Source organism: Hyperoodon ampullatus (assembly GCF_949752795.1).
Source record: "Hyperoodon ampullatus genome assembly, chromosome: 18".
Taxonomy (NCBI): Eukaryota; Metazoa; Chordata; class Mammalia; order Artiodactyla; family Ziphiidae; genus Hyperoodon; species Hyperoodon ampullatus.
Window position 1 is genome coordinate 61,337,433 of NC_136931.1, and position 24,048 is coordinate 61,361,480.

The 24,048-nt window shown below is 43.5% G+C and overlaps 1 protein-coding gene and 1 long non-coding RNA gene across 2 annotated transcripts; one reads left to right on the forward strand and one right to left on the reverse strand.

Annotated features, from left to right (window-relative positions):
* Window positions 1-490: 490 nt before the first annotated feature.
* LOC307066411 lies at window positions 491-23,287 on the reverse strand. The gene is made up of 3 exons (XR_013811374.1): window positions 23,202-23,287; window positions 20,459-20,578; window positions 491-740 (listed from the first exon to the last, which is right to left on the reverse strand). It is a non-coding gene; the product is annotated as an uncharacterized lncRNA (long non-coding RNA).
* Window positions 14,349-14,594, forward strand: LOC307066524 (mitochondrial import inner membrane translocase subunit Tim8 A-like; the record flags this gene model as incomplete). Its single annotated transcript, XM_079723703.1, has 1 exon — window positions 14,349-14,594. One exon carries the CDS (start codon window positions 14,349-14,351, stop codon window positions 14,592-14,594), a length of 246 nt encoding a protein of 81 aa, XP_079579829.1.
* Window positions 23,288-24,048: the final 761 nt, after the last annotated feature.

The following is a 24,048-nucleotide window of genomic DNA, read 5'->3' on the forward strand; positions in this document are numbered from 1 at the left end:
AGCCGCCCCCTGCCCCAAAAAAATATTTAGTCCAGGACACACAGAGTCAAGGAGCATGTGAATTGTATTCTACTATACTACAAAATGGAGAAAGGTTAAAATGGAAGGCAAAAACTGCAAGGCCATAGTGAGTTACATAGTTGTCTGTCAGGAATTATAATTGGAGCAAGCAAGAAATAAGGGTGCTTGTTAAGCAAGGATTGCTTGGGGTCCAAAATGGTTGCAGAGTTACAAGGGGAAACTTTAGACCAAAAGGGTGCAGCTGCTGGGTGTTCTAAATATGGCTGATGGTGTCCTTGGGTTTGGTACGGTTCAAAGAAAGTTCAAATTCTCAGTGATGCAGGGATGAGTCTGAGATCTGATCCTCAATGGCTGCTCAGCTCCATTTTGTATGCCTGAGTATGATTACACCATTACAATTTCAATTTGTCATTCCTCAAGGTAAAGATTTTATGACAGATGAATAATTCCAATATTAGTATTACCAGGATTAAAGAAAACATGAGGAAGGGGTAAAAAGGCTTATTGACCCTCACAGTGACAAAGTCAAGTGTATAGGTACCTCAGTTAACAAAAAGAAAAACAGTCTGAAACTATCAACAAAGTTGGGGTTACAGGCCTGGTCTCGACTCTTGCGATGAGCTGTCTACTCAGATGTCATCTGCTTCTGACCCAGGGAAGTTTTTCTTGTTCTGACGAAGGTCATCAATGGGTTGGGAGGTCCATTCAGGATTGGTAGCCTTTTAAAAATGAGAAACGTGACTCCATGATTGAACACCAAAGGTTTTGCTGCACATGGCTTAGTGAACAACCTGTTAATACCTGATTAACAACCTCTTTCCATTGAGGTTGCAAAGCATCTCCAGGGAGGTGTCTTTTCCAATAAATATAGTCACTTGGTTGTAAATTGTTTTCTTTAATGTCTTTGTCTCCTGGGAACTCACTTTTTTTTTCTTAAAGGTTACTCACTTTTAGAAGATTCTAGTACTAGTAAGCATGAAGCTTTAATGTTTTTAGTTAATTCTTGGCAATATGTTAAGAGGTCTCCTTTAACCACATTGGGCTCATGTAGTGCATTATATATTCTCATTGTTCTTCCCGTAATTATTTCAAAGGAAGAAAGTCACTGCTTACCAAAGAGGGTAGACCTTAGGCTGAGCAATACTAGGGGCAGGGCTTGCGGCCATGGTAGATTAAAAGATTCAACTAGTTTAGCCAATTAAGTCTTTTTAAAATTATTATTATTGAAATATACTTATTTACAATGTTGTGTTAATTTCTGCTGAACAGCAAAGTGATTCAGTTATACATATATATATATTCTTTTTCACATTGTTTTCCATTATGGTTTATCACAGGATGTAGTTCCCTGTGCTACACAGTAGGACCTTGTTGTATATCCATTCTATTCAATATATATTGTATAATAGTTTGCATCTGCTAATCCAAATCCCGAATCCATCCCTCCCTAACCCCTTCTCCCTCTTGACAACCACAAGTCTGTTCTCTATGTCTGTGAGTCTGTTTCTGTTTTTATACATAAGTTCATTTGTGTCGTATTTTAGATTCCACATAAAAGTGATATCATATGGTATTTGTCTTTCTCTTTCTGACTTACTTCTCTTAGTATGATAATCTCCAGTTCCATCCATGTTGCTGCAAATGGCATTATTTCATTCTTTTTTATGGCCAACTAGTATTCCATTGTATATATGTACATCTTTTTTATCTATTCTTCTGTCAATGGACATTTAGGTTGTTTCCATGTCTTGTTAGCCAATTGAGCCTTAATGGTTCTATATGTTAGTTCCACTAGCCCGGAGGACTGTGAATGATAGAGGCAGTGGAAATACTGGGGGGGGGGGGGAATAAAAGGCCAAGTTTTACAGATTGACTGAATAATTTGCCCTGTAAAATGAGTTTCTCGATTACTATGAAGCTCAGATGAAATACTCCATGTAGAAATTATTTTTTCCAAAAGAATTTTGCCTACCAAAAGTGCTATAGTCCTGCAACATGGAAATGTTTCAATCCAGTGAGAAAACATGCATACTAGTACAACTACATATTTATATGCCTGAGATGGTGGCAGTTGGATAAATTCCATTAACCATACCTCAAAGGGTCCTGAAGGCAAAGGAAAACAATCTTTAGAGAAATGGATGGGTTTACCTGGATTACGTTTTGGACAAAGGTTACACTTCAAATATACTTCAGTGGGATGAAGTATATTTGAAGTGAATATTCAAAATATGAATATTTTGTGGGATGGTTTTCAGTAGCATTGTTTTGCACGTATCATTTTATCTGGGCCACCATGTATGTTCAATAATATATTCCTGGAGGCTATGAGTCAAAACTGGAGTATTATTAGACCTGTACCATAAATTATGATCTTCCCAAAATTTACATCCCTGGCATAAGATTTGTCTTGTTCCTCTGGAGAAACATTGTTTTAGGTTTCTGCCAGTAAATCTCGTAAGCTAACATAAGGTTAGGTAATAATTAAAGCTTTTTTGAAGTGGGTCAGAGAGCAGCAGTCATTGCTACAGTATCGGCTAAATTATTTCCTTTCCTTTGAACCAAGCCTTGAATAACCTGAGATATTTATAATGGCCAGAAGTTTTAGTATTTTAATAGCTTCCAGACGGTCCAATACATATTGGCTATTCTTAATAGTTTGTCCTGTGAAAGTTAAAACAAACAAACAAAACCCTTTGCTTCCATATAATACCGAAATCATGGGTAACATCAAAAGCATATTGACTGGGACTTCCCTGGTGGCACAGTTGTTAAGAATCCGCCTGCCAATGCAGGGGACGTGGGTTCGAGCCCTTGTCCAGGAAGATCCCACATGCCGTGGAGCAACTAAGCCTGTGCACTACAATTACTGAGCCTGTGCTCTAGAGCCCATGAGCCACAACTACTGAGCCTGTGTGCCACAACTACTGAAGCCTGTGCGCCTAGAGCCCATGCTCCACAAGAAGAGAAGCCACCGCAATGAGAAGCCCGCGCACCGCAATGAAGAGTAGCCCCCACTTGCCACAACTAGAGAAAAAGCCCCCGCGCAGCAACGAAGACCCAACGCAGACATAAATAAATAAATAAAAATTAAAAAAAAGGGGAACATGGTGGCTGATGCCTCTTGTTTTTTAAAAAAAAGCATACTGGCTATCAGTATAAATATTAACAGTTTGATCTTTTGCTATAATGCAGGCTCAAGTAGTTAGAGGCTGTCTTTTTGAGAAGCCTGCATGCCTGAAGAGCAAAGAAGTTAGTTATCCACATATTGGAGTAAAGTGAAGTCATTTGGGAAAGTAACATCTGCAAGGTATGATTTTAAGGTCTGAGAAAAGTAAATAGGACTCTCCATATATCCCTGGGGCAATACTGTCCAAGTGTACTGATGATCATTCCAAGTAAAGGCAAACAAGGATTGGCTGTCTGGATCCACTGGCATAACAAAGAAAGCACCACATAAATCAGCCATGTGAAAACCTTGCTGTCTGTGGGAACTGCAAATAAAGGGATATGGGAATTAAGGACTACTGGATGGCGGGATAATGACTATATTATTGATGGCTCTTTAATACTGAACAAAATGCCTCTTCCATTAGGTTTTCTAACTGGGAGGAAGGGGGTATTGCAAGGACTGGTGCAAGGAATCACTAGACCTTGTTTAATATAGTCTTTTATGATATGTTGAATTCCTTTTATAGGTTCCTGTTTGAGGAGATATTACTTGATGTTGGGGAGGGGTTAAGATGAGTCTACATCTATTTTGATTGGGGTTGCTGAATGAATTTTCCCTCTATCCATAGAGATTTGGGACTGTAGTGTTTGTACAAGTTCATCCTTTCTTGGGGTTATGACTGATGTGAGAAAAATGATGGCAGCTTCACATGCAGGGCCTAAATTTGTGTCATTAGGGCCTTGTTGATTGGAATGTTCTTCCAGATTTAAAACATTTCCCCCTTTTGTGAGATGGAAACATGTGCATTATGGGCCTCTAAGAAGTCTCTTCTGAGGATGTGTACAGGAGTGGAAGGAAGAAGGAGAAAGGAATGTGTCTCTGTGACAGGGCCAAGTTGGAATGGAGTGGGTTGAGATTTAAAAACAGTCATAGGGTGCTTAGAAACTCCCACCGTTGAAATTGTTTTAGTACTCCACAGAAGAGAATGTTTCCAAGTGGTGGGATTCAGAACAGAAAGAGTGGTACCCCGTATGAATTAAAGCTCTGTCTGCTCTCAAACAATGGTGAATTCAATTTCTCCAGAATGTTAGTGAGAAGAAAGGGAGAAACCCCAGGTATTTCCTTGGAGCAGCCCTAGGCGAGACAGAAAGGAAGTTGCATAGGACCTTTGTTTGGAGAAGGGCTAGCAGGATTTTGTTTTCTCTCTGAGTGACTTTCTGAATTTATAGCAAGCTCTTTTAAAATTCCCAGGCTTTTTTTTTTGCAATAGCAAAGGTACCTTTGAAGGTCTTCTGTGTTGGAGGGTCTTTCATTGTAAGATTGGAGGCGTGTTGGCCTTTTTTGGCCAGTCAATTGCTGAAGCTGTAAACTCATTATTTGAGTAGCCTTCTTCTTGGCTATTTTTGTATGGTCTTGGACAGCTGCTGTGCCAAACTGCATAAATCATGGGCAACCATGGCTGCCCAATTTCACTGATGCCTTTTAACTAAAGTGGCAAATTCTTAATCTAAACCGTTCATGAGTTGGTATTAACATCTTCCATCCCTGAATACTGTTTGAAAGTTTTTTGAAATCTTTCAAAGAATTCAGGCTCCTTAGGTTTTGAGTACACAGTTGGATATGTTTCAATCAGTAATATTTGGGGAAACTTCTGGAATATCCAGTAAACGGTTTTGGCTAAGCCTTTGGCCCTATCTTGATATTCAGTTGTTTTCTTTTGGAAGTCTTCTATAGTTTTTTTCCAATCCACCTTATTAAGCCATTCTTTTGCTCTGCCTTCCACTACCAGCATGTGTATACGTTGATAAGGATCAGAATAGCTTGGTTCATAGGTTTGTATAACAAGATTAAATTGTTTGGCAAAGGAAATGAGGTCCAAAAAGGATCACAGAATTCTTTAGCTATAGCCCTAAGTTCACGTTTACTCCATGGGACAAAGACAATAAAGGGTTCAGGTGGACTTCGTTTTAATAGGGGCTGCCAGGACAAGGGGGTTGAGTGGGGTTTAGTCTCAGGGGTGTTAACTGATGGAGGAGGAGGAGGAGGGTATCTGGTGGAGAAAGAGAGGGGGTAAGTTAAATAAAAAGGGAGTTTGGAAAGAGGTGGGTAAAGGAATGGAGGAGAAGGTGCAGAATTGGGAGGGGAATAGGAGTGGGGTAAAGAATTTCATGATTTCTTAAGTTTAGAAACAGTCTGAGTCAATTTTTAATCACAGCTTGAAGGGAAGCAATTTCCTCAGCATTATGTTTATTTTTTTTTTTTTTTTTTTTTTTTTTTTTTTTTTTTTTTTGCGTTATGTGGGCCTCTCACTGTTGTGGCCTCTCCCGTTGCGGAGCACAGGCTCCGGACGCACAGGCCCAGCGGCCATGGCTCACGGGCCCAGCCGCTCCGCGGCATGTGGGATCTTCCCAGACTGGGGCACGAACCCGTGTCCCCTGCATCGGCAGGCGGACTCTCAACCACTGCGCCACCAGGGAAGCCCAGCATTATGTTTAGAGGCCTCTAAATATCAATTAAAACATGCTTTCCGGGACCTCCCTCGTGGCACAGTGCTTAAGAATCTGCCTGCCAATGCAGGGGACATGGGTTTGATCCCTGGTCCGGGAAGACCCCACATGCCACGGAGCAAGTAAGCCCATGCGCCACAACTACTGAGCCAGCGTGCTGCAACTACTGAAGCCCACGCTCTGCAACGAGAAGCCACCGCAATGAGAAGCCCGTGCACCGCAACGAAGAGTAGCCCCCACTCATCACAACTAGAGAAAGCCTGTGCGCAGCAATGAAGACCAAATGCAGCTATAAATAATAAATTTTTAAAAATATGCTTTCCATTAATTTTTGTTTCTGGTATTTTTTTCTAGGCATGCATGAAGATTGACAAATTTGGGAATTTCAAAAGCTCCCCATTTTGGCCAGGGCAATTTTAAATCATACCAGGTTAAATGGACCCATTTAGATAGGTTGTTACAGGATGAGGGCCCATAGGTGTTAAACAAAAAGCTGACAGGGTTTTGTTTTGTTTTGAATGAGAACTTGGCATTATTCTGAGTACTCATCAAAATCAAAAGAAACCTGAAACCCGAATCTCCTACCAAGTGGCACAGATTAAAATAAAACAAAATAAAACAAAGAAACATAAAAACTCCACTCCCAAAAGGGAGGACTAAAGTCAACACTGAGAGACACCCAGTTTTATTTATGATCTAAACCTTGACCAAATGAGAGTTTTGGGTTCAGGAGGACTCTCTGCAGTCTTTATGTGAGTGAAAAGATGGCTAAACGCAATGGGTCCATGTAGGTACTGAATGCCAACACCAAGTCTGAAGAAGTGCTGGAGGTCACACTGGGTAATACCAACTACACCAAGCAATGTTAACCTAAATTTCAGAAATGGAGACCTTATTGAAATAAAGAGGCGTTTATTTGTGGTTTATTAGACTACAGCCTGGGAGACACAGGTTCAAGAAGCACCTGAACTATGTTCCTCTGGATTACAAAATGGAGGAAGCTTATACAGGCAAAAAACTGCAAGAGCACAGTTAGTTACATATGTTGTTTGTAAGGAATTATTTAGAGATGGCAAGAAGGGTGCTTGCTAAACAAGCATTGGTTGGGGTCTGAAATTCTTGCACTGACAAAGGGGAACCTTGAGACCATAAGGTTACACCCGGCAGATGTTGTTCTAAATATAGCTGTAGGTGTCCTGGGGTTTGGTACTTCACAAAAAGTTCAAGTTCTCAGTGGTACAGGGATGTGTCTGAGACCAGAACCTCAATAGTATTCCCAATCCATTTTGTACACCTGAACTATAATTACTCCATTATGATTCCAATGTTTCCTCACTTTGCAACTTGGATGCCTTTTATTTTTCTTGCCTAGCTGCTGTGGCTAGGACTTCTATGAATGATGGTGGGGGCACATCCTTCAAGGACTGAGGTTTAAGCCACTGGGGCCATGTACCTATTTCTCCTATCCTGAGCCTCAGAACTGTTCCCTAGTTTCTGCACACTGGTAGAAAGGTGCCCCCACCCTGTCCCATACTCTCACATCTCAATGTGCTCATGGTATCCATTACAGGAGTGCAAAATCACATTGTTTTAAATGGAGTTCACATGATGTAGCCTTGAAATAAGGGGAAATCAGAACATGTGAAGTTATCTTTGCCATTTGCAAAGGGCAGGGTGACTTTGAGACAGATGTGTACCTCTGTGAGCCTGGCGCTGCCTTTCAGCAGGGCAGGGATTTCAACACTCACACAGTTTGTGATTATCTATGTGCTGAGATTCTCCTATTTGGGGATCCAAAAGGAGGGTAGAATCCCACACCTGATTTAAACCAAATTGAAAACAAATTCATTTTTCCTTAGCAGTGTTCCTTCTCAGATGCAGACTTTTCCCATTTTGCACTCTCTCTGTGGCTTTTGGATTAAGAGACCTGACCCACGTCAAGCATCTGTTCAATCGCTATGGAAGGCAGTGCCCATTGATTAATATTGTGTTATTGCTACATTAAGTGAAAAGCTACTGTCTGTGCTGCCTACATAAATACTGCCCATTGCCATGCACAACCCATTGACAACATGCAGAAGTAGTCGTTTTTTTGTGGAAGTGGGTCGAGTGGTGAAGGGTTGTGCTCAGAGCAGAAGACAGAAGTCAGGAAGACATGTATAGCAAAGTCAAATCCTTCAAGGACTCTGGGGAAACCCTTCTTACACTTGTTGAAGATCTATACACTTCTGGTCTCTTTTTCATGTATCAATATTCACGGAGCACCTAGCACAATGCCTGGCCCATACTAGGTGTTCAATAAATATCTACTGAATGAATGAATGAATGAATGCCCTCATCCAAGCAAGGTGAATATATATTATTATATTTTATGGGTACTTAGAAATTATATAATGTTCTTTAAATCTTTGTAAAGGCTAACAGGCTGAGTCTTTTATTTGTGGGTATGAAGTGGCAAATTTGGGAAAGAGAAAATAGCAACATGTTTAGGCTGTTTTCAGTGGGTGCAGCCTCTGTGTATAATGAACACCCCCCCCCGCAGTGATTCATGATGAATGATCAAACTTACCCTTGTAATTTAGCCCTGTGAGAAAGACAGCCATGGCCCAGACATCAATGCACATAACTGTACCGCCACTGCCCTCTAACTTATTCATTTTAAATGTCTGGACACAAGGGGAGAAGCATTCAGAAACAGTGATCAGCACAATGAGAAATTTGGTCTCGGGTAGGTTACACCCCAGATCTTCTCTTTCCCACAAACCTAATACTACAAGCAACTTCTTAAAAAATATTTGGACATAAAGGTAAAAGTCCAACAAATTTTTTTTGTTCAAAAGCGTTGGGAATGAAGCTATAATAAAAATGTTGTGGCCACAATACTAAAACGGACAGGAACACATGTTGTGCTCTCTTTGTAACCATGGAGATCAGCTCCAGCCCAGATGGGGCTGACGTAGGCACTGCATCCCCACCTCAGGTGATCTTGTGGTATGGGGTACTCCCCCTCGTCAGTTCTGTGCAATCCAATGAACAAATACTGACCTGGCTCCGGCCAACCATGGCTGGATTGCCCACAAAGCCAGGCAAGCATTTGCGGGGGTGGAAGCAGGGACAGGGGAATGGGGCCTTCAAGAAAGAATCAGGAAGGGACTTCCCTGGTGGTCCAGGGGTTAAGACTCCCCACTTCCACTGCAGGGGGCACGGGCTTGATCCCTGTTGGGGGAACTAAGATCCCACAAGCCATGTGGCGTGGCTAAAAAAAAAAAAAAATCAGGAAATCTGTACCCATCATTTTATTTATGGAGTGCTTGCTATTGCCAGGCACGGCCCCTATCACTGGATAAACAGCAATCTTTCTCTCCCTCGTGGAAATTACATTTTTGCATTAATTAAAAATTTATTTTCCAAACTGAGCTATTTGTAATGAGGTGGATAGACCTAGAGTCTGTCATACAGAGTGAAGTAAGTCAGAAAGAGAAAGACAAATACCGTATGCTAACACATATATATGGAATTAAAAAAAAAAATGTCATGAAGAACCTAGGGGTAAAACGGGAATAAAGACACAGACCTACTTGAGAATGGACTTGAGGATATGGGAAGGGGGAAGGGTAAGCTGTGACAAAGTGAAAGAGAGGCATGGACATATATACACTACCAAACGTAAGGTAGATAGATAGTGGGAAGCAGCCGCAGAGCACAGGGAGATCAGCTCGGTGCTTTGTGACCGCCTGGAGGGGTGGGATAGGGAGGGTGGGAGGGAGGGAGACGCAAGAGGGAAGGGATATGGGAACAGATGTATATGTATGACTGATTCACTTTGTTATAAAGCAGAAACTAATAAAAAAAAATTAGGAAAATAAAAATTAAAATGAAAAAAAAATTTATTTTCCAACGGAATATTGTTTTTATTTTGAATTATTTGGGAGGGCACCATAATCATTTTAGTATTATAGCCATAAAATTTTTATTATAGCTTCATTCCCAGCATGAGGTAACGACTTTTACCTTTTTGTTTGTTAAATATTTATTTATTTATTTATTTATTTACTTACTTACTTATATTTTACTTGGCTGTGTCACCTCTTAGTTGCGGCACACGGGATCTTCATTACAGCGTGCAGGATCTTTAGCTGCTGAGTGTGGGATCTTTAGCTGCGGCATGCTAACTCTTAGTTGCTGACCAGGGATCGTACCCGGGCCTCCTGCATTGGGAGCACGGAGTCTTAGCCACTGGACTACCAGGGAAGTCCCTAAAGACTTTTACCTTTATGTCCAAATATTTTCTAAGAAGTTGCTTGTAGTATTAGGTTGAGTTTTTTAGTAGGAATGATCACTGCTATAAGGGTGAGAGAAGTCTCACATAAATCCAAGAAGTTTGGCTTTAGGCGAAAGATGCAAAGTCAATAGCAGGAGTAATTAACAGCAGTACTATCAGGAGTTAGGTGTCACCATGCTGAGTCTGAGGTATTGCAGGCACCTCTAAGTGGAGGTATTAAGTGGGCATGTGAAATATACACCTGGAAGGAGAGGGTTCATGTAAAGATACCCATAAGCAGGAGATTGGCACGTGGACTATGTCAGACTTAAGAGGAACACCCCATAGGTTATGTGGCAATGCCATTACGGCTGAAGGGAGGGTATTCTGCATGGCCTGGCTCACTTGCCTGGACCCCTGGACAGGGGTGGTGGCTGTCATCATCACTAAGACAGGTTAGGAAGTACAGTGACCATGAGAGAGAGAGAGAGAGAGAGAGAGAGAGAGAGAGAGAGAGAGAGAGAGAGAGAGAGAGTGTGTGCGTGTGTGTGTGTGCATGTGCGTGTGTGTGTGTGGTGTGGGAGCTGGCCTCAGATGAAGATCCAGGAGTGACACGAAATTCCAAGGAGGTGAATAAGAGATTTACTGAGAGGCAAAGCAGTAAATGGAATCAAATGACACTGAGATAAGACCTGGTGCTGTTTTCCTCTTTACAGGCTCAGAGTTTTGTGATAACTCCTGGTGAAGCCTAAAGAGTGTCAGACTGGATGACAGATTAGCTAAAGAGTAAATAAGGTCAATTTCTACCAAACATACAAAGAAGAACTTACACCAATCCATCTCAAAGTCTTCCAAAAGACTGAAGAGGACGGAACACTCCCAAAGTCATTCTATGAAGCCACCACCACCCTGATACAAAAAAACCTGACAAAAACACCACCAAAAAAGAAAATTACAGGCCAATATCGTTGATGAATATAGATGCAAAAATTCTGCACAAAATATTAGCAAACCAAATCCAACAACACATAAAAAAGTTCATACAGCAGGATCAAGTTGGATTCATCCCAGGGTCACAAGGATGGTTCAACATATGTAAATCAATCAATGTAATATACCACATCAACAAAAAAAAAGACAAAAACCACGTGAACATCTCAATAGATGCAGAAAAAGCATTTGATAAAATTCAACATCCATTCATGATAAAAACTCTCACCAAAGTGGGTATAAAGGGAACATATCTCAACATAATAAAAGCTATTTATGAGACTTCCCTGGTGGTGCAGTGTTTAAAAATCTGCCTGCCAATGCAGGGGACACAGGTTCAAGCCCTGGTCCAGGAAGGTCCCACATGCCGCGGAGCAAGTAAGCCTGTATGCCACAACTACTGAGCCTGTGCTCTAGAGCCTGCAAGCCAGAACTACTGAGCCCACGTGCCACAACTACTGAAGCCCATGTGCCTAGAGCCCATGCTCTGCAACAAGAGAAGCCACCACAATGAAAAGCCCACACACTGCAACAAAGAGTACCCCCCACTCACTGCAACTAGAGAAAGCCCGCGGGCAGCAACAAAGACCCAACGCAGCCAAAAAAAAAAGCTGCTTATGACAAACCCACAGCCAACATAATACTCAATGGTGAAAAGGTGAAAGCCTTCCTTCTAAAATCTGAAACAAGACAAGGATGCCCACCCTCACCACTTCTATTCAACATAGTATTGGAAGTCCTAGCCAGAGCAATCAAACAAGAAAAAGAAATAAAAAGTATCCAAATTGAAAGGAAAGATGTAAAATTCTCATTATATGCAGATGACATGATACTATATATTGAAAACCCTAAAGACTCCACACAAAAACTACTAGAACTGATAAATGAATTCAGCAAGGTAGCAGGATACAAGATTAACACACAGAAATCAGCTGCACTTCTTTACACTAACAATGAAATATCAGAAAGGGAAAGTAAGAAAACAATCTCTTTTAAAATTACATTAAAAAAATTAAAATACTTTGGGCTTCCCTGGTGGTGCAGTGGTTGAGAATCGGCCTGCTAATACAGGGGACATGGGTTTGAGCCCTGGTCTGGGAAGATCCCACATGCCGCGGAGCAACTAGGCCCGTGAGCCACAACTACTGAGCCTGCGCGTGTGGAGCCTGTGCTCCACAACAAGAGAGGCTGCGATAGTGAGAGGCCCACGCACAGCGATGAAGAGTGGCCCCCGCTTACCACTAGAGAAAGCCCTCACACAGAAACGAAGACCCAACACAGCCAAAAATAAATAAATTAAAAAATGTGGGGTTAAAAAAAAATTAAAATACTTAGAAATGAACCTGATCAAGGAGGTGAAAGACTTATATGCTGAGAGCTATAAAACACTGATAAAAGAAACTGAAGATGATTCAAAGAAATGGAAAGCTATCCCATGCTCTTGGGTTAGAAGAATTAATAGTGCTAAAATGGCCATACTACCCAAAGCGATCTACAGATTCAATGAAATCTCTATCAAATTACCCATGACATTTTTCACAGAACTAGAACCAAAAAATTCTAAAATTTATATGGACCCATAAAAGACACGGGCTTGAACCCGTGTCCCCTGCATTGGCAGGCAGATTTTTAAACACTGCGCCAGGATTGCCAAAGCAATCCTGAGGAAAAAGAAAAAAGCTGGAAGCATAACCCTCCCACACCACAGACAATACTATAAAGTTATAGTCATCAAAACAGCATGGTACTGGCATAAAAACAGACACATGGATCAACGGAACAGAAGAGAGAGCCCAGAAATAAACCCACACACCTATGGTCAATTAATTTTCAACAAAGGAGGCAAGAATATACAATGAAAAAAGACAATCTCTTCAGGAAGTGGTGGTGGGAAAGCTGGACAGCCACATGTAAATCAATGAAGTTAGAACACTCCCTCATACCATACCCAAAAATAAACTCAAAATGGCTTAAAGACTTAAACATGAGACATGATACCATAAAACTTTTAGAAGAGAACATATGCAAAACATTCTTTGACATAAACCATTGCAATGTTTTCTTAGGTCAGTCTTCCAAGGCAAAAGAAATAAAAGCAAAAATAAACAAATGGGACATAACCAAACTTATAAGCTCTTGCACAACAAAGAAAACCATGAACAAAACGAAAAGACAACCTACGGACTGGGAAAAAATATTTGCAAACAATGTGATTGACAAGGGCTTAATTTCCAAAATATACAAACAGCTCATACAACTCAATAACAACAACAACAAAAAACAAATAACCCAACAAAAAAATGGACAGAGACCTAAATAGACTTTTCTCCAAAGAACATACAGATGGCCAATAGGCACATAAAAAGATGCTCAACATCACTAATTGGTAGAGAAATGCAAATCAGAAATATAATGTGGTATCACCACACACGGGTCAGAATGGCCATCATGAAAAAGTCAACAAATAAATGCTGGAGAGGGTGTAGTGAAAAGAAAACCCTCCTGTGCTGTTGGTGGGTATGTAAGCTGGTAAAGCCACTATGGAGAACAGTATGGAGGTTCCTTAAAAAACTAAAAATAGAGTTACCATATGATCCAGCAATCCCACTCCTGGGCATACATCTGGAGAAAACGCTAATTCAAAAAGATACGTGCACCCCTATGTTCACAGCAGCACTATTTACAATAGCCAAGACATGGAAACTACATAAATGTCCAACAGATGGAAGGATAAAGATGTGATGTGTGTATACACACACACACACACACACACACACAATGGAATACTACTCAGCCATAAAAAAGAATGAAATAATGCTATTCGCAGCTACATGGATGGACCTAGAGGTTATCATACTAAGCAAAGTAAGCCAGAAAGAGAAAGACAAATACCATATGATATCTCTTATACGTGGAATCTAAAATATGATACAAACGAACTTATTACAGAACAGAAACAGGGGCTTCCCTGGTGGCACCATGGTTAAGAAGCCGCCTGCCAATGCAGGGGACATGGGTTCGAGCCCTGGTCTGGGAAGATCCCACATGCCACGGAGCAACTAAGCCCATGCGCCACAACTACTGAGCCTGCGCTCTAGAGCCCTCGAACCACAGCTACTGAGCATGCGAACCACAGCTACTGAAGCCTGCGCGCCTAGAGCCCGTGCTCCGCAACAAGAGAAGCCACCACAATGAGAAGCCTGCGCACCTCAACAAAGAGTAGCCCCCGTTCACCACAACTAGAGAAAGCCCGTACACAGCAACGAAAACCCAATGCAGCCAAAAATAAATGGTAATAAATATTAAAAAATCTTAAAAAAACAAAACAAAACAGAAGCAGACGTGAAGGTTGGTGAGTCGGTGCGGAGTTCGTCTCAGCACGCGTGGCCGCACTGGGATGGATTCCTCCTCATCTTCCTCCGCAGTGGGTTTGGGCTCGGTTGACTGGCAGCTGCAGCATTTCATGGAGGTAGAGACTCAGAAGCAGCGCTTTCAGCAGCTGGTGCATCAGATGACGAAACTTTGTTGGGAAAAGTGCATAGACAAGCCTGGGCCAAAGTTGGACAGTCCGGCTGAGGCCTGTTTTGTGAACTGCATTGGGCGCTTCATTGATACAAGCCAATTCAACTTGAATCGACTGTAACAGACCCAGAAGTCCAAGCCAGTCTTCTAAAAAGCCGTTCTGACTGACCTCAGCATTACCTCTTTGGAAAAGGAAGGTAGTTCAAGAAATGAAGAGCAGTTGATGGGATGGTTGAAGAAAAGGCTATGGGGGGATCGGCTCCCACCTTTGTCACTCTTGGGACATCCTGTCATCTGAGAATGAACAAAGACCAATTTTTGTGTGTGGGGGTGTTTGAGGGTCAAATGTGTTTGGGGTTGTGTTTTTTAATGCTAATTTGGGAAAACAAATGACAGATGAATGAAAAATTCTACTAGATGTATATTACTGTATGTGGGATGAAGCTTTTCTCAGAGTCCCATTAACTTCCCTACAATTTTAATAGTGGAACTGCTCTATAATTTGATAGTGGGACCACATAGGTAATAATCTGTTATTTGTGTGGATTTGTTTCAGATTTCTAGAGAGATCGACATACATCTTTGTGTCTCTCAGAAAGGCAGCAGCAGGGGAAGAGTAATCTGGTACTTGACTGTAGCCCTCCTTATCTAGTGTTTGACTATCAGTGCTGGAAAAACAGATGTATGGAATATTCATAAAGTACATTTCACCTTTCTAGATTCTCTCTCTCCCTTATACTGTGATTCACTTATATATCTATATAAAGTACAGTCTTGAGCTAGTACAGGTAGCCTGAGAGTCTAGGGCCCTGTGGTTAAAGGAATCTAGCCAGTGAACATAATTCTCATACTAAACTGCCACAAGGAAGAAGTTAACTTACCCTGTATATTGGGGTCCAAAAAAATTTAAAGATGTGCCTAAATGAAAAAATAAGTTATAAAGATTTAGGCCACTCAAAAACTAACAGCAGTTTCAGGTAGAGGTGCATGCCTAATGTAAATCAGCATAGTTTCCATTTAGTGTGTTCTTTTAATCACTGAAATAAAAGATTCTACAAGAAAAAAAAAAAAAAAAACAGAAACAGACTCACAGATACAGAAAACAAACTTAAGGTTACCAAAAGGGAAAGGGAGTGGAGGGAGGGATAAATTAGGAGCTTAGGATAAACAGATACAAACTACTATATACAGATAAACAACAAGGTCCTACTGTAGAGCACAGGGAACTATATTCAATATCTTGTAATAAACCATAATGGAAAAGACAAGAGTAAATGAGGTCAGCTGGGAGTCTCTTGGGTTGTGGTGGGAGAGGTGGGGTTGGGCTTTGGATGAGAGGAGGCAGATAGAAAAAAGGTGTGACTGGTGTAGTGTCAGCACATGCAATACTGGAGAGGACGTAGGGCATGTGACTTCCACACAAGGTCAAAACCTGTGTTCCTGTTTTATCGGGTTGGCCAAAAAGTTCGTTCAGGTTTCCCTGTAAGATGCTACCGAAAAACCCGAACCAACTTTTTTGGCCAACCCAGTATTTTGTAACTCTTGCAGTTTTAGGTTTTTCTGTATATGTCTATGATCCATAGTTATTTAATTTTTATAAGTTCTCTTTGCATACCCAATTGCATACCCAACTGCTACCGCACACTGATCTAACAAATCATTCTTTCTATACCAAATTGCTTTTGTTCCTTCACTGAAAAACAACTGATCAGTTGTGTGTATGTTTATTTCTAGACCTCCTATTCCCTTACATTTATCTATTTGTATTTACACTAGTACTTAATCTTGTTTCCAGGTTGTTTGGCTATTCTTGGTCCTTTGCACTTGCATTTTCATTGTAGACTCCACTTCGCAATTTCTATTAAAAAAAAAAAAGAGCTTACCGAGATTCCGACTTGGATTTCACTTAACACATAGATCAATTTAGAAGGAAATATTGAGTGTTACAATCCATAAATGTGAGATATCTCTCCTTTTACTTGGGTCTTAATTTTTTTTTCTCTAATTTTTAAAATTCTGTTTACCCATCTTGCATGTATTTTCTACATCTGATGGTATGCTAAATTTTAATTGTATTGACTATATTTTCTTATTTTTTTGTATTTTTCCTACTCTGGCCTTTGGGGCCTTATTCCTAGCGAGGCTATCCCTCTCAGAGCTAGCTAATTCCGGCAGGTAACAAATCCCTCCCCTATAAGCATGCTTGTTATACAAAAACCGACCAATCTGGAGCCCGCACTCCCAACCATAACCTTATCAAACTTACACACCAAACCAATAATCCTCTCTGCCCTATACCATACCTAGTTCTGGTATAAGTACCTAGCTCTGGTACCTATACCAGAGCTAGGTATGGGACAACTAGGGTCCACCCTTCCAAAACGGAGCCCGCTGAAAAATTTCAAACTGTCTGTCTTAGTCTTATAGGTCTGCTATAACAGAACACCATAGACTGGGTGATTTATGAAGAACAGACATTCATTTATCCCAATTCTGGTGACTGGAAGTCCTCCGATGCCATAAAGGTGCCTCATGATTGGGTGAAGGTCCTCTTCTGGGTGGCAACTAGGGATGACCCCTGAAGCCCAGAGTCTGCCAGAATTTTTCAAGGCTGTGAGCCATGCTCTTTTGACCTGCCTCCTGAGCAGAAGGTGGAGGCCCAGCATATGCAGCCCAGTATGACATGCCGTGCCTCCTGTTTCTAGGGAACCATGTAAATGTCCTCCTTCGTAATAACTTCCATGTCTGCATGTCTCACAGTGCATGATGAAAACACGTCCCTGGTACATTTCAACACAGACATTTGGGGCGGGGAGGGGGGATCTGGAGTTCTCAACTGTTTACTGCTATTGCAAATAGAATGGCTTCTTTTATATGGATCTTGAATTCTTCAAGCTTCAGATACTCAGTCGTTCTAGCAGGGTTTATTTGGTTAATGTTATGTTTTGTTTTTTATTGACGTATAGCTGATGTACAATGTTATATAAATTACAGGAGTACAATATAGTGATTCACAATTTTTAAAGGTTGTACTCCATTTTATAGTTATAGAATATTGGCTATATTCCCTGTGTTGTACAATACATCCTTGTAGCTTACGTTGTACATCACAGTTTGTACCTCTGATTCCCCTACCCTTGTATGGCCCCTCCCCACTTCCCTCTCCTCACAGGTAACCACTAGTTTGTTCTCTGTATCTGTGAGTCAGCTTCTTTTTTGTTATATTCACTAGTTTGTTGTATTTTTAAGATTCCACACGTAAGTGATATTATACAGTATTTGTCTTTCTCTGTCTGACTTATTTCACTTAGCATAATACCCTCCAAGTCCATCCATGTTGTTGCAAATGGCAAAATTTCATTCTTTTTTATGGTTGAGTAGTATTCCATTGTATATGTTTATTCTGGGTTATGCTTTGTTTGGAGATCCCATAGAGTTTTCTCCATAGATCAGTTTTAATGTTTCCTTAACAATGTGAGTAATTTTACTTTTTATTGCCTCATTATTGTGACTATAACCTCCATCTCAATACTGAATAGAAGTCTAGTTTTATTAAAATTTCCAGTATAATATTGAACCAAAGTCTTGCTTAATTTGGCTTTGTCTTATTTTTCTACTTTTTTTTTTTTTTTTTTTTTTTTGCGATATGCGGGCCTCTCACTGTTGTGGCCTCTCCCGTTGCGGAGCACAGGCTCCGGACGCGCAGGCTCAGCGGCCATGGCTCACGGGCCCAGCCGCTCCACGGCATTTGGGATCTTCCCGGACCGGGGCACGAACCCCTGTCCCCTGCATCAGCAGGCGGACTCTCAACCACTGCGCCACCAGGGAAGCCCTTATTTTTCTACTTTTTTAAGGGACAACATGCCATTAAGTTGAGGCCATTCTTTTTGCACATGTGTTTGGTCTATAAATTTAAAAATTACAAAAAAAATATAGGTATTTACTCCATTAAAAAAAAGCTTCACAGTGAAATCTAGACTGGTATTTGAACAATATTCAGGTATCACAGCCGAGTCAAGTTGATATATAAAATTAATCATCACAAGTCTACCTCTTGTCAACTTGGCACCATACAAACTTAAACCACTCCTTATCTCCAAATAAAGACAACAAGGTCATGATACAACTATCCTGTGTACAACCAAAAATACAATAACTCTTTCTTCAGAAAGGAGACAGATTCCCTGGGTAACATTCACTCTCCTCCCTGATATCCTATAACCAAATACTATGATATAAATTTAACAATACTTAAATACTGTGATGTGAAGTCAACACATCTTCTGTTAAATGACAAGGGGGTGAAATAAGGAAGAAAAAGATATTGGCTGGGGCTTCCCTGGTGGCGCAGTGGTTGAGAGTCCACCTGCCGATGCAGGGGACACGGGTTTGTGCCCCGGTCCGGGAGGATCCCACATGCCGTGGAGCGGCTGGGCCTGTGAGCCATGGCCACTAAGCCTGCACGTCTGAAGCCTGTGCTCCGCAATGGAAGAGGCCACAACAGTGAGAGGCCCGCGTACCGCAAAAAAAAACAAACCAAAACAAAAAAGATATTGGCTGTACACACACATTCATGACAAAAATTAGAAATACAACATTACTGATTACTATCCTCACTTCTGTTAATGGTCACATGAGCTAATATGTAGCTCTTCCACAATCCATTCCATGTTCCTTTTGTCCTCCGCAGCACCTCGAATGGTCATTTTTTTTTCTTTCTTTTTTTTTTTTGCGGTACGTGGGCCTCTCACTGCTGTGGCCTCTCCCGCTGCGGAGCACAGGCTCCGGACGCGCAGGCTCAGCGGCCATGGCTCACGGGCCTAGCTGCTCCGCGGCATGTGGGATCCTCCCGGACCGGGGCACGAACCCGTGTCCCCTGCATCGGCAGGCGGACTCTCAACCGCTACGCCGCTAGGGAAGCCCTCGAATGGTCATTTTTTATTCCCTGGTGGGGTGACCAAAGCATTCTTTCCTGAAGGGTCTGGGCCATGAGTTGTCCTGCCTGAAGTAGGTTGTGGATAGTTTTCCATTGACTTTACCATAGATCATGACAAGACATCTTAAGGGATCTCTGCATTCCAGACACACACTTCCTTTGTGCAAGTAGCAGAGGGAAGTATAGTCCAATTTGCACCTGATAATCACATTCAATCACCAGAGCCAGCACAGTAACTCTTACTTTGCCTGTTGATTCAGAAGCATGTGTAGCGCAAAGTGGCAGACTGGAAGTGTTACTCTCCAGGACAACGGAATCATTCTACTGCAGTAGTGAAAGCACTCTTCCCTTTGCTACTAAGACCTGTATACAATCAGTGCTTCATGAAGACAGGAAGCAAAAATTTTCCCTAGTGCCTCTCTATGGATAACTGTCAGTGGTACCACTCACGTATCTACCCCTTGATTCCTGGACACATCAATCCAGGCTATGGGACAAATAGTCCTATTTGTTGTTTGATGATTCAGAGCCTATACAGCTTCCTGGAGAATCTTTCCCTGGTCCTCCAAGTATTGCCACATAGCAATCTGCCCAGGCCACAGGAAACATGTGAGGATTATGTAGACACCAGGGACCTTTGAACCGAGATTGTGCTGTTTAGGAAGATCCCTGGGTGGCACTGATGACAAATGCCATGTAGCGGTCTGCCTGACTCACCCTCTCTTCTGAGAATAGCCCTGCTAACTGGGCTGTGGGGACACCTGATGTCACCAGGCTGGGCCAGTCAGCTTCCCTCCTGTGGAATCTGGAACAGGGACCTCAGACTGAGGCCCAAGGGTGCTGGGCACTGGGATGGGGGCTGGTGTTCAGAAGGACATTGTTTCTTTCCCACCAATCACTGCTACAGACACAGGGAGACCAGGCAGGAGAAGGGACCGGAAAACTGCAGGACCTGTGGGGAGGAGGAAAGGTGACTCCTGTGACCTTCCTGATCAGCCCAGAAACAAGGCGGGTGGGGTCCCCCACAGGTGTGAGAGCTGAGCACTTACCCAGTGAGACCAGGAGCCCACAGATCTCCAGCATCACCTCCTGGTACAGGGTCCTCTGGTCCAGGTCAAGCTGTCCCCACTCTTCTTGGTCACAGCCACATTCTTAAAGGTCATCACCACCTGGAGAGTCAAACACAGGTAGTGGTGTTGGCCTTGTGCACTTGGATGGGATCAACCCTGTCACTCTGTTGCTGGTGAAGATGCAGAGAGACCCAGGCTTGAATCACCGAGGCCTCCGGATCGCCAAGTTCTGTGTTGGGCTCAAGGGGGAAGCAGATGCAACCTTGGGACATAATGCAATTGTGGCTGAGAGAAAAGCCTCCCATGAAGGAAGTCACTGGAGATGACACAGACAGTGTCACAGTGACACAGACAGTGGTGTTCCATGAGGACTGGGGAGAGACGGTAAATGCTCTGGGAAAATGATCGTGATGATAATTCCAACAATGGTAACAGTAAAGTGATAGCATCTAAGCCTCCCTGGTCCTCACAGTGAACCTGCCCCAAGTTGAGACCTTTACACAATAAGATCCCTTGCTCGGGATCCAGACTTCCAGGGTTTGAATCAAGACTCTGGAATTTGACACTTCCTGCCAGTGCGACCACAAGGAGGACATCCCATCATTTCTCTAAGCCTCGATTCTGCATCAATACAACAATCAGTCCCACTTCACCAGGCAGTTTGGAGAACTAAAGAGAAAATGTTTACATGGCAGATGCTGGACTGCCTGGCACAGTTACGTGTTCAATGTATTTTGTGACTCTTACTAATCCTCCCACAGCCCATGAGGTAAATGCCATCATCACCTCCGTGTCACAGCCAGAGGTCTGAGCCCCAGGCAGCTCTAGAAAATCAGCCACAACCTCAAATTTAAGGAGCAGAAGTGGGAATTGAACATCTAGTAAAAGCAGGAACAGAGTTGCCAGAAGATTGGCAGGTGGGGGCAGGGGTATCTTAGCCAGAATTATTATAAAACAGCCAGGAAAAGACTATCCTAAGAGGTGACACTGATGCACAGGAACGGTGAGATAGCCCTGCAGAGATCTGGGTGCAGGGCCCCAGACAAAGATAAGTACAAATTGAAGCTGCAAACTGGGCAGGAGTTTTACAAGTTCAGGACTGCCTGGCCGTGTGCGGTGAGTGAGGGAAAAATGGAGAGAAAAAAGCTTGGGGGTAAGCAAGGGGCAGTTCAAGTAGAGAGAGCCCTGTGGGCCATAGTTGGGAGAAAGACTGTATTTATTATAAGTGTGAGTCAAACACCTGAGGGGGAGACCCATTCATTCACTGAACCATTTGTTGAGTACCTTTTATAAGCCCAGGCTGTTGTTCTAGGTCTTGAGCAGCAACAGGTGCTCATGCTCGGGGGCTGGGAAGAGATCCTAAACAAGCAACTAAATAAATGAAGAAGACAATGTCACAGGGACCCAAAGATTCCAAAGTCAAGAAAATAGCGCGAGATGACAAGAGGTTACAGTCTGCTTTCGACAGGGCACCACGAAAAGCCTCCTTCAGGACAGCACACTGGAGTGAGTCTGATATAAAGTGAGGAAGGAGGGCTTCCCTGGTGGCGCAGTGGTTGAGAGTCCGCCTACCAATGCAGGAGACGCGGGTCGGACCGGGAAGTTCCCACATGCCGTGGAGCAGCTAGGCCCGTGAGCCATGGCCGCTGAGCCTGCGCGTCCGGAGCCTGTGCTCCGCAACGGGAGAGGCCACAACAGTGAGAGGCCCGCATACCGCAAAAAAAAAAAAAAAAAAAAAAAAAAAAAAAGTGAGGAAGGAGCCAAGTGAATGGGAAGTTAACAAATAAGACAAGTCCCGACAGCGATCAGGACTATGATGAGGGTACTCAGGGCCACGGCTATGGAGTTACCCAGGACCTCTTGTGTTTTCCTGTCCAAAGGGACACCACACTCCTGCACACTATCACCACTTACCATATGTAACGGAACCTCAAACAGGAAAACAGATTCAGTGGGAAGCCAGTTCCACTGGCTGTAAACTGAAACACAAATTCCTTGGCCTTCTGGGCGCACTGCCTGTCCTGACACCTTTTCTGTCCTAGCAGGGCTGCAATCCCCAAGCTGCTGCAGGCTACTCCTGCCTCTTCCCCACCCCAGCCCTTATCTTTGTAGAGGTTACACAGCTGGGAAGCCCAAGGGTCAGATTCCCCCAGGGATGAGCCTCTAACATCAACAAAGGCTCAGGAGGCACCTCCGTGGAAAGAGAGCGAAAATGATGCTCCCTGCACCATGCTAGACGCGGGGGGATACACGTCACCCATGTGCTTTTCCTAGTTCCCTCAAACCCAGTTGGAGGAACTTTAATATTCCTGTTTTGTGCCCGAGAAAACAGAAACCAAGGGCAACAGGGAAGGCTGCTCAAGGTCCGAGACTCGGGAAGGGGCGGGGCCGCAACACACAGAAAGGTCTCCGGACTGTGCGGCCAGCGCTCCTTCCTGCGGGTCCTTCCACGCCAGCGGTATGGGGTCAGGGGGATTCGAGAAACCACATCTCTCCCTACCACACAGCGTCCCACTCACTGACAGAAATGGGACCCTCCGCGTGAAGCCCCTAACCTGGATTCTCACCCGGAGCACAGCGACCTTATCCCGAGGCTCCGACAAACAATGCCCTGGGGAGGACAAGGTGAGGACTCACAGGACACCACCATCCTGCACAGCAGCGCGCCTCGGCCACGTGGGTGGGGTCCGAGCGGGCGTGGCCTGGCGCACCGTCCACTCACCTGCGCCGGGGTCACCAGCGCCGCCATCGCACCGCGGGGAGCGTAGGGCCACGTGAGGGCGCCGGAGACCGGCGGGTCCAGAGGGCTTAGCTGACCCTCCCCAAGGTCGTACAAAGGCACAGGTGGGCCCTCCTGGCTGTCCTCCCCGCTCCGTCCCTAAGTCCCGGGAAGAGCTTGTAGTGGGTGGGGACACACCAGCCTCACCACAAAGAAAAGCCCGCTTCTCCGGCGCAGGAAGTCCCGCCCCTGACAACGAGAGCCAGTAACGCCCCCTTTTCTGTGACGCCATCAGTCCGGCCCTCACAGCCATCCCGCAAAGCACAGCCTGCTGGGTAGTGCAGTTCTTTTTTAAAAAAATATTTTATTGGGGCTTCCCTGGTGGCGCAATGGTTGAGAGTCCGCCTGCCGATGCAGGGCACATGGGTTCGTGCCCCGGTCCGGGAGTATCCCACATGCCGCGGAGCGGAGAAGAGTGGGGCCCCCTAGGTAAGTGCCATTACTGGGGATCAGGGCGGAGTACCCAGGCAAAAGTCATGAGGGGATTTCATTGGTGGGTTGGAATGTCACTAAGTCATGGGAGGACAAGAAGGGGAACTTGAGTTGGGGCCACAGCCTCATCACTCTGGTGTACCCAGTCACCCGGGGTGGGGAGTGGGGATGTGCTCACAGCCAGTCTGTGGGGATGTTGAGGCAGCAGAATACGAACATTAAAAAATTTACAATACAGTATGTCCACTTGTTATATTCCGAGCATCTTAAATGACAAGACGCAAAAAATACAACAGGGAAATCTGGATCGTCCCCTTTAGGAACATCCCATGCCTCGCCTCCTTCATTAGAGCCTCTG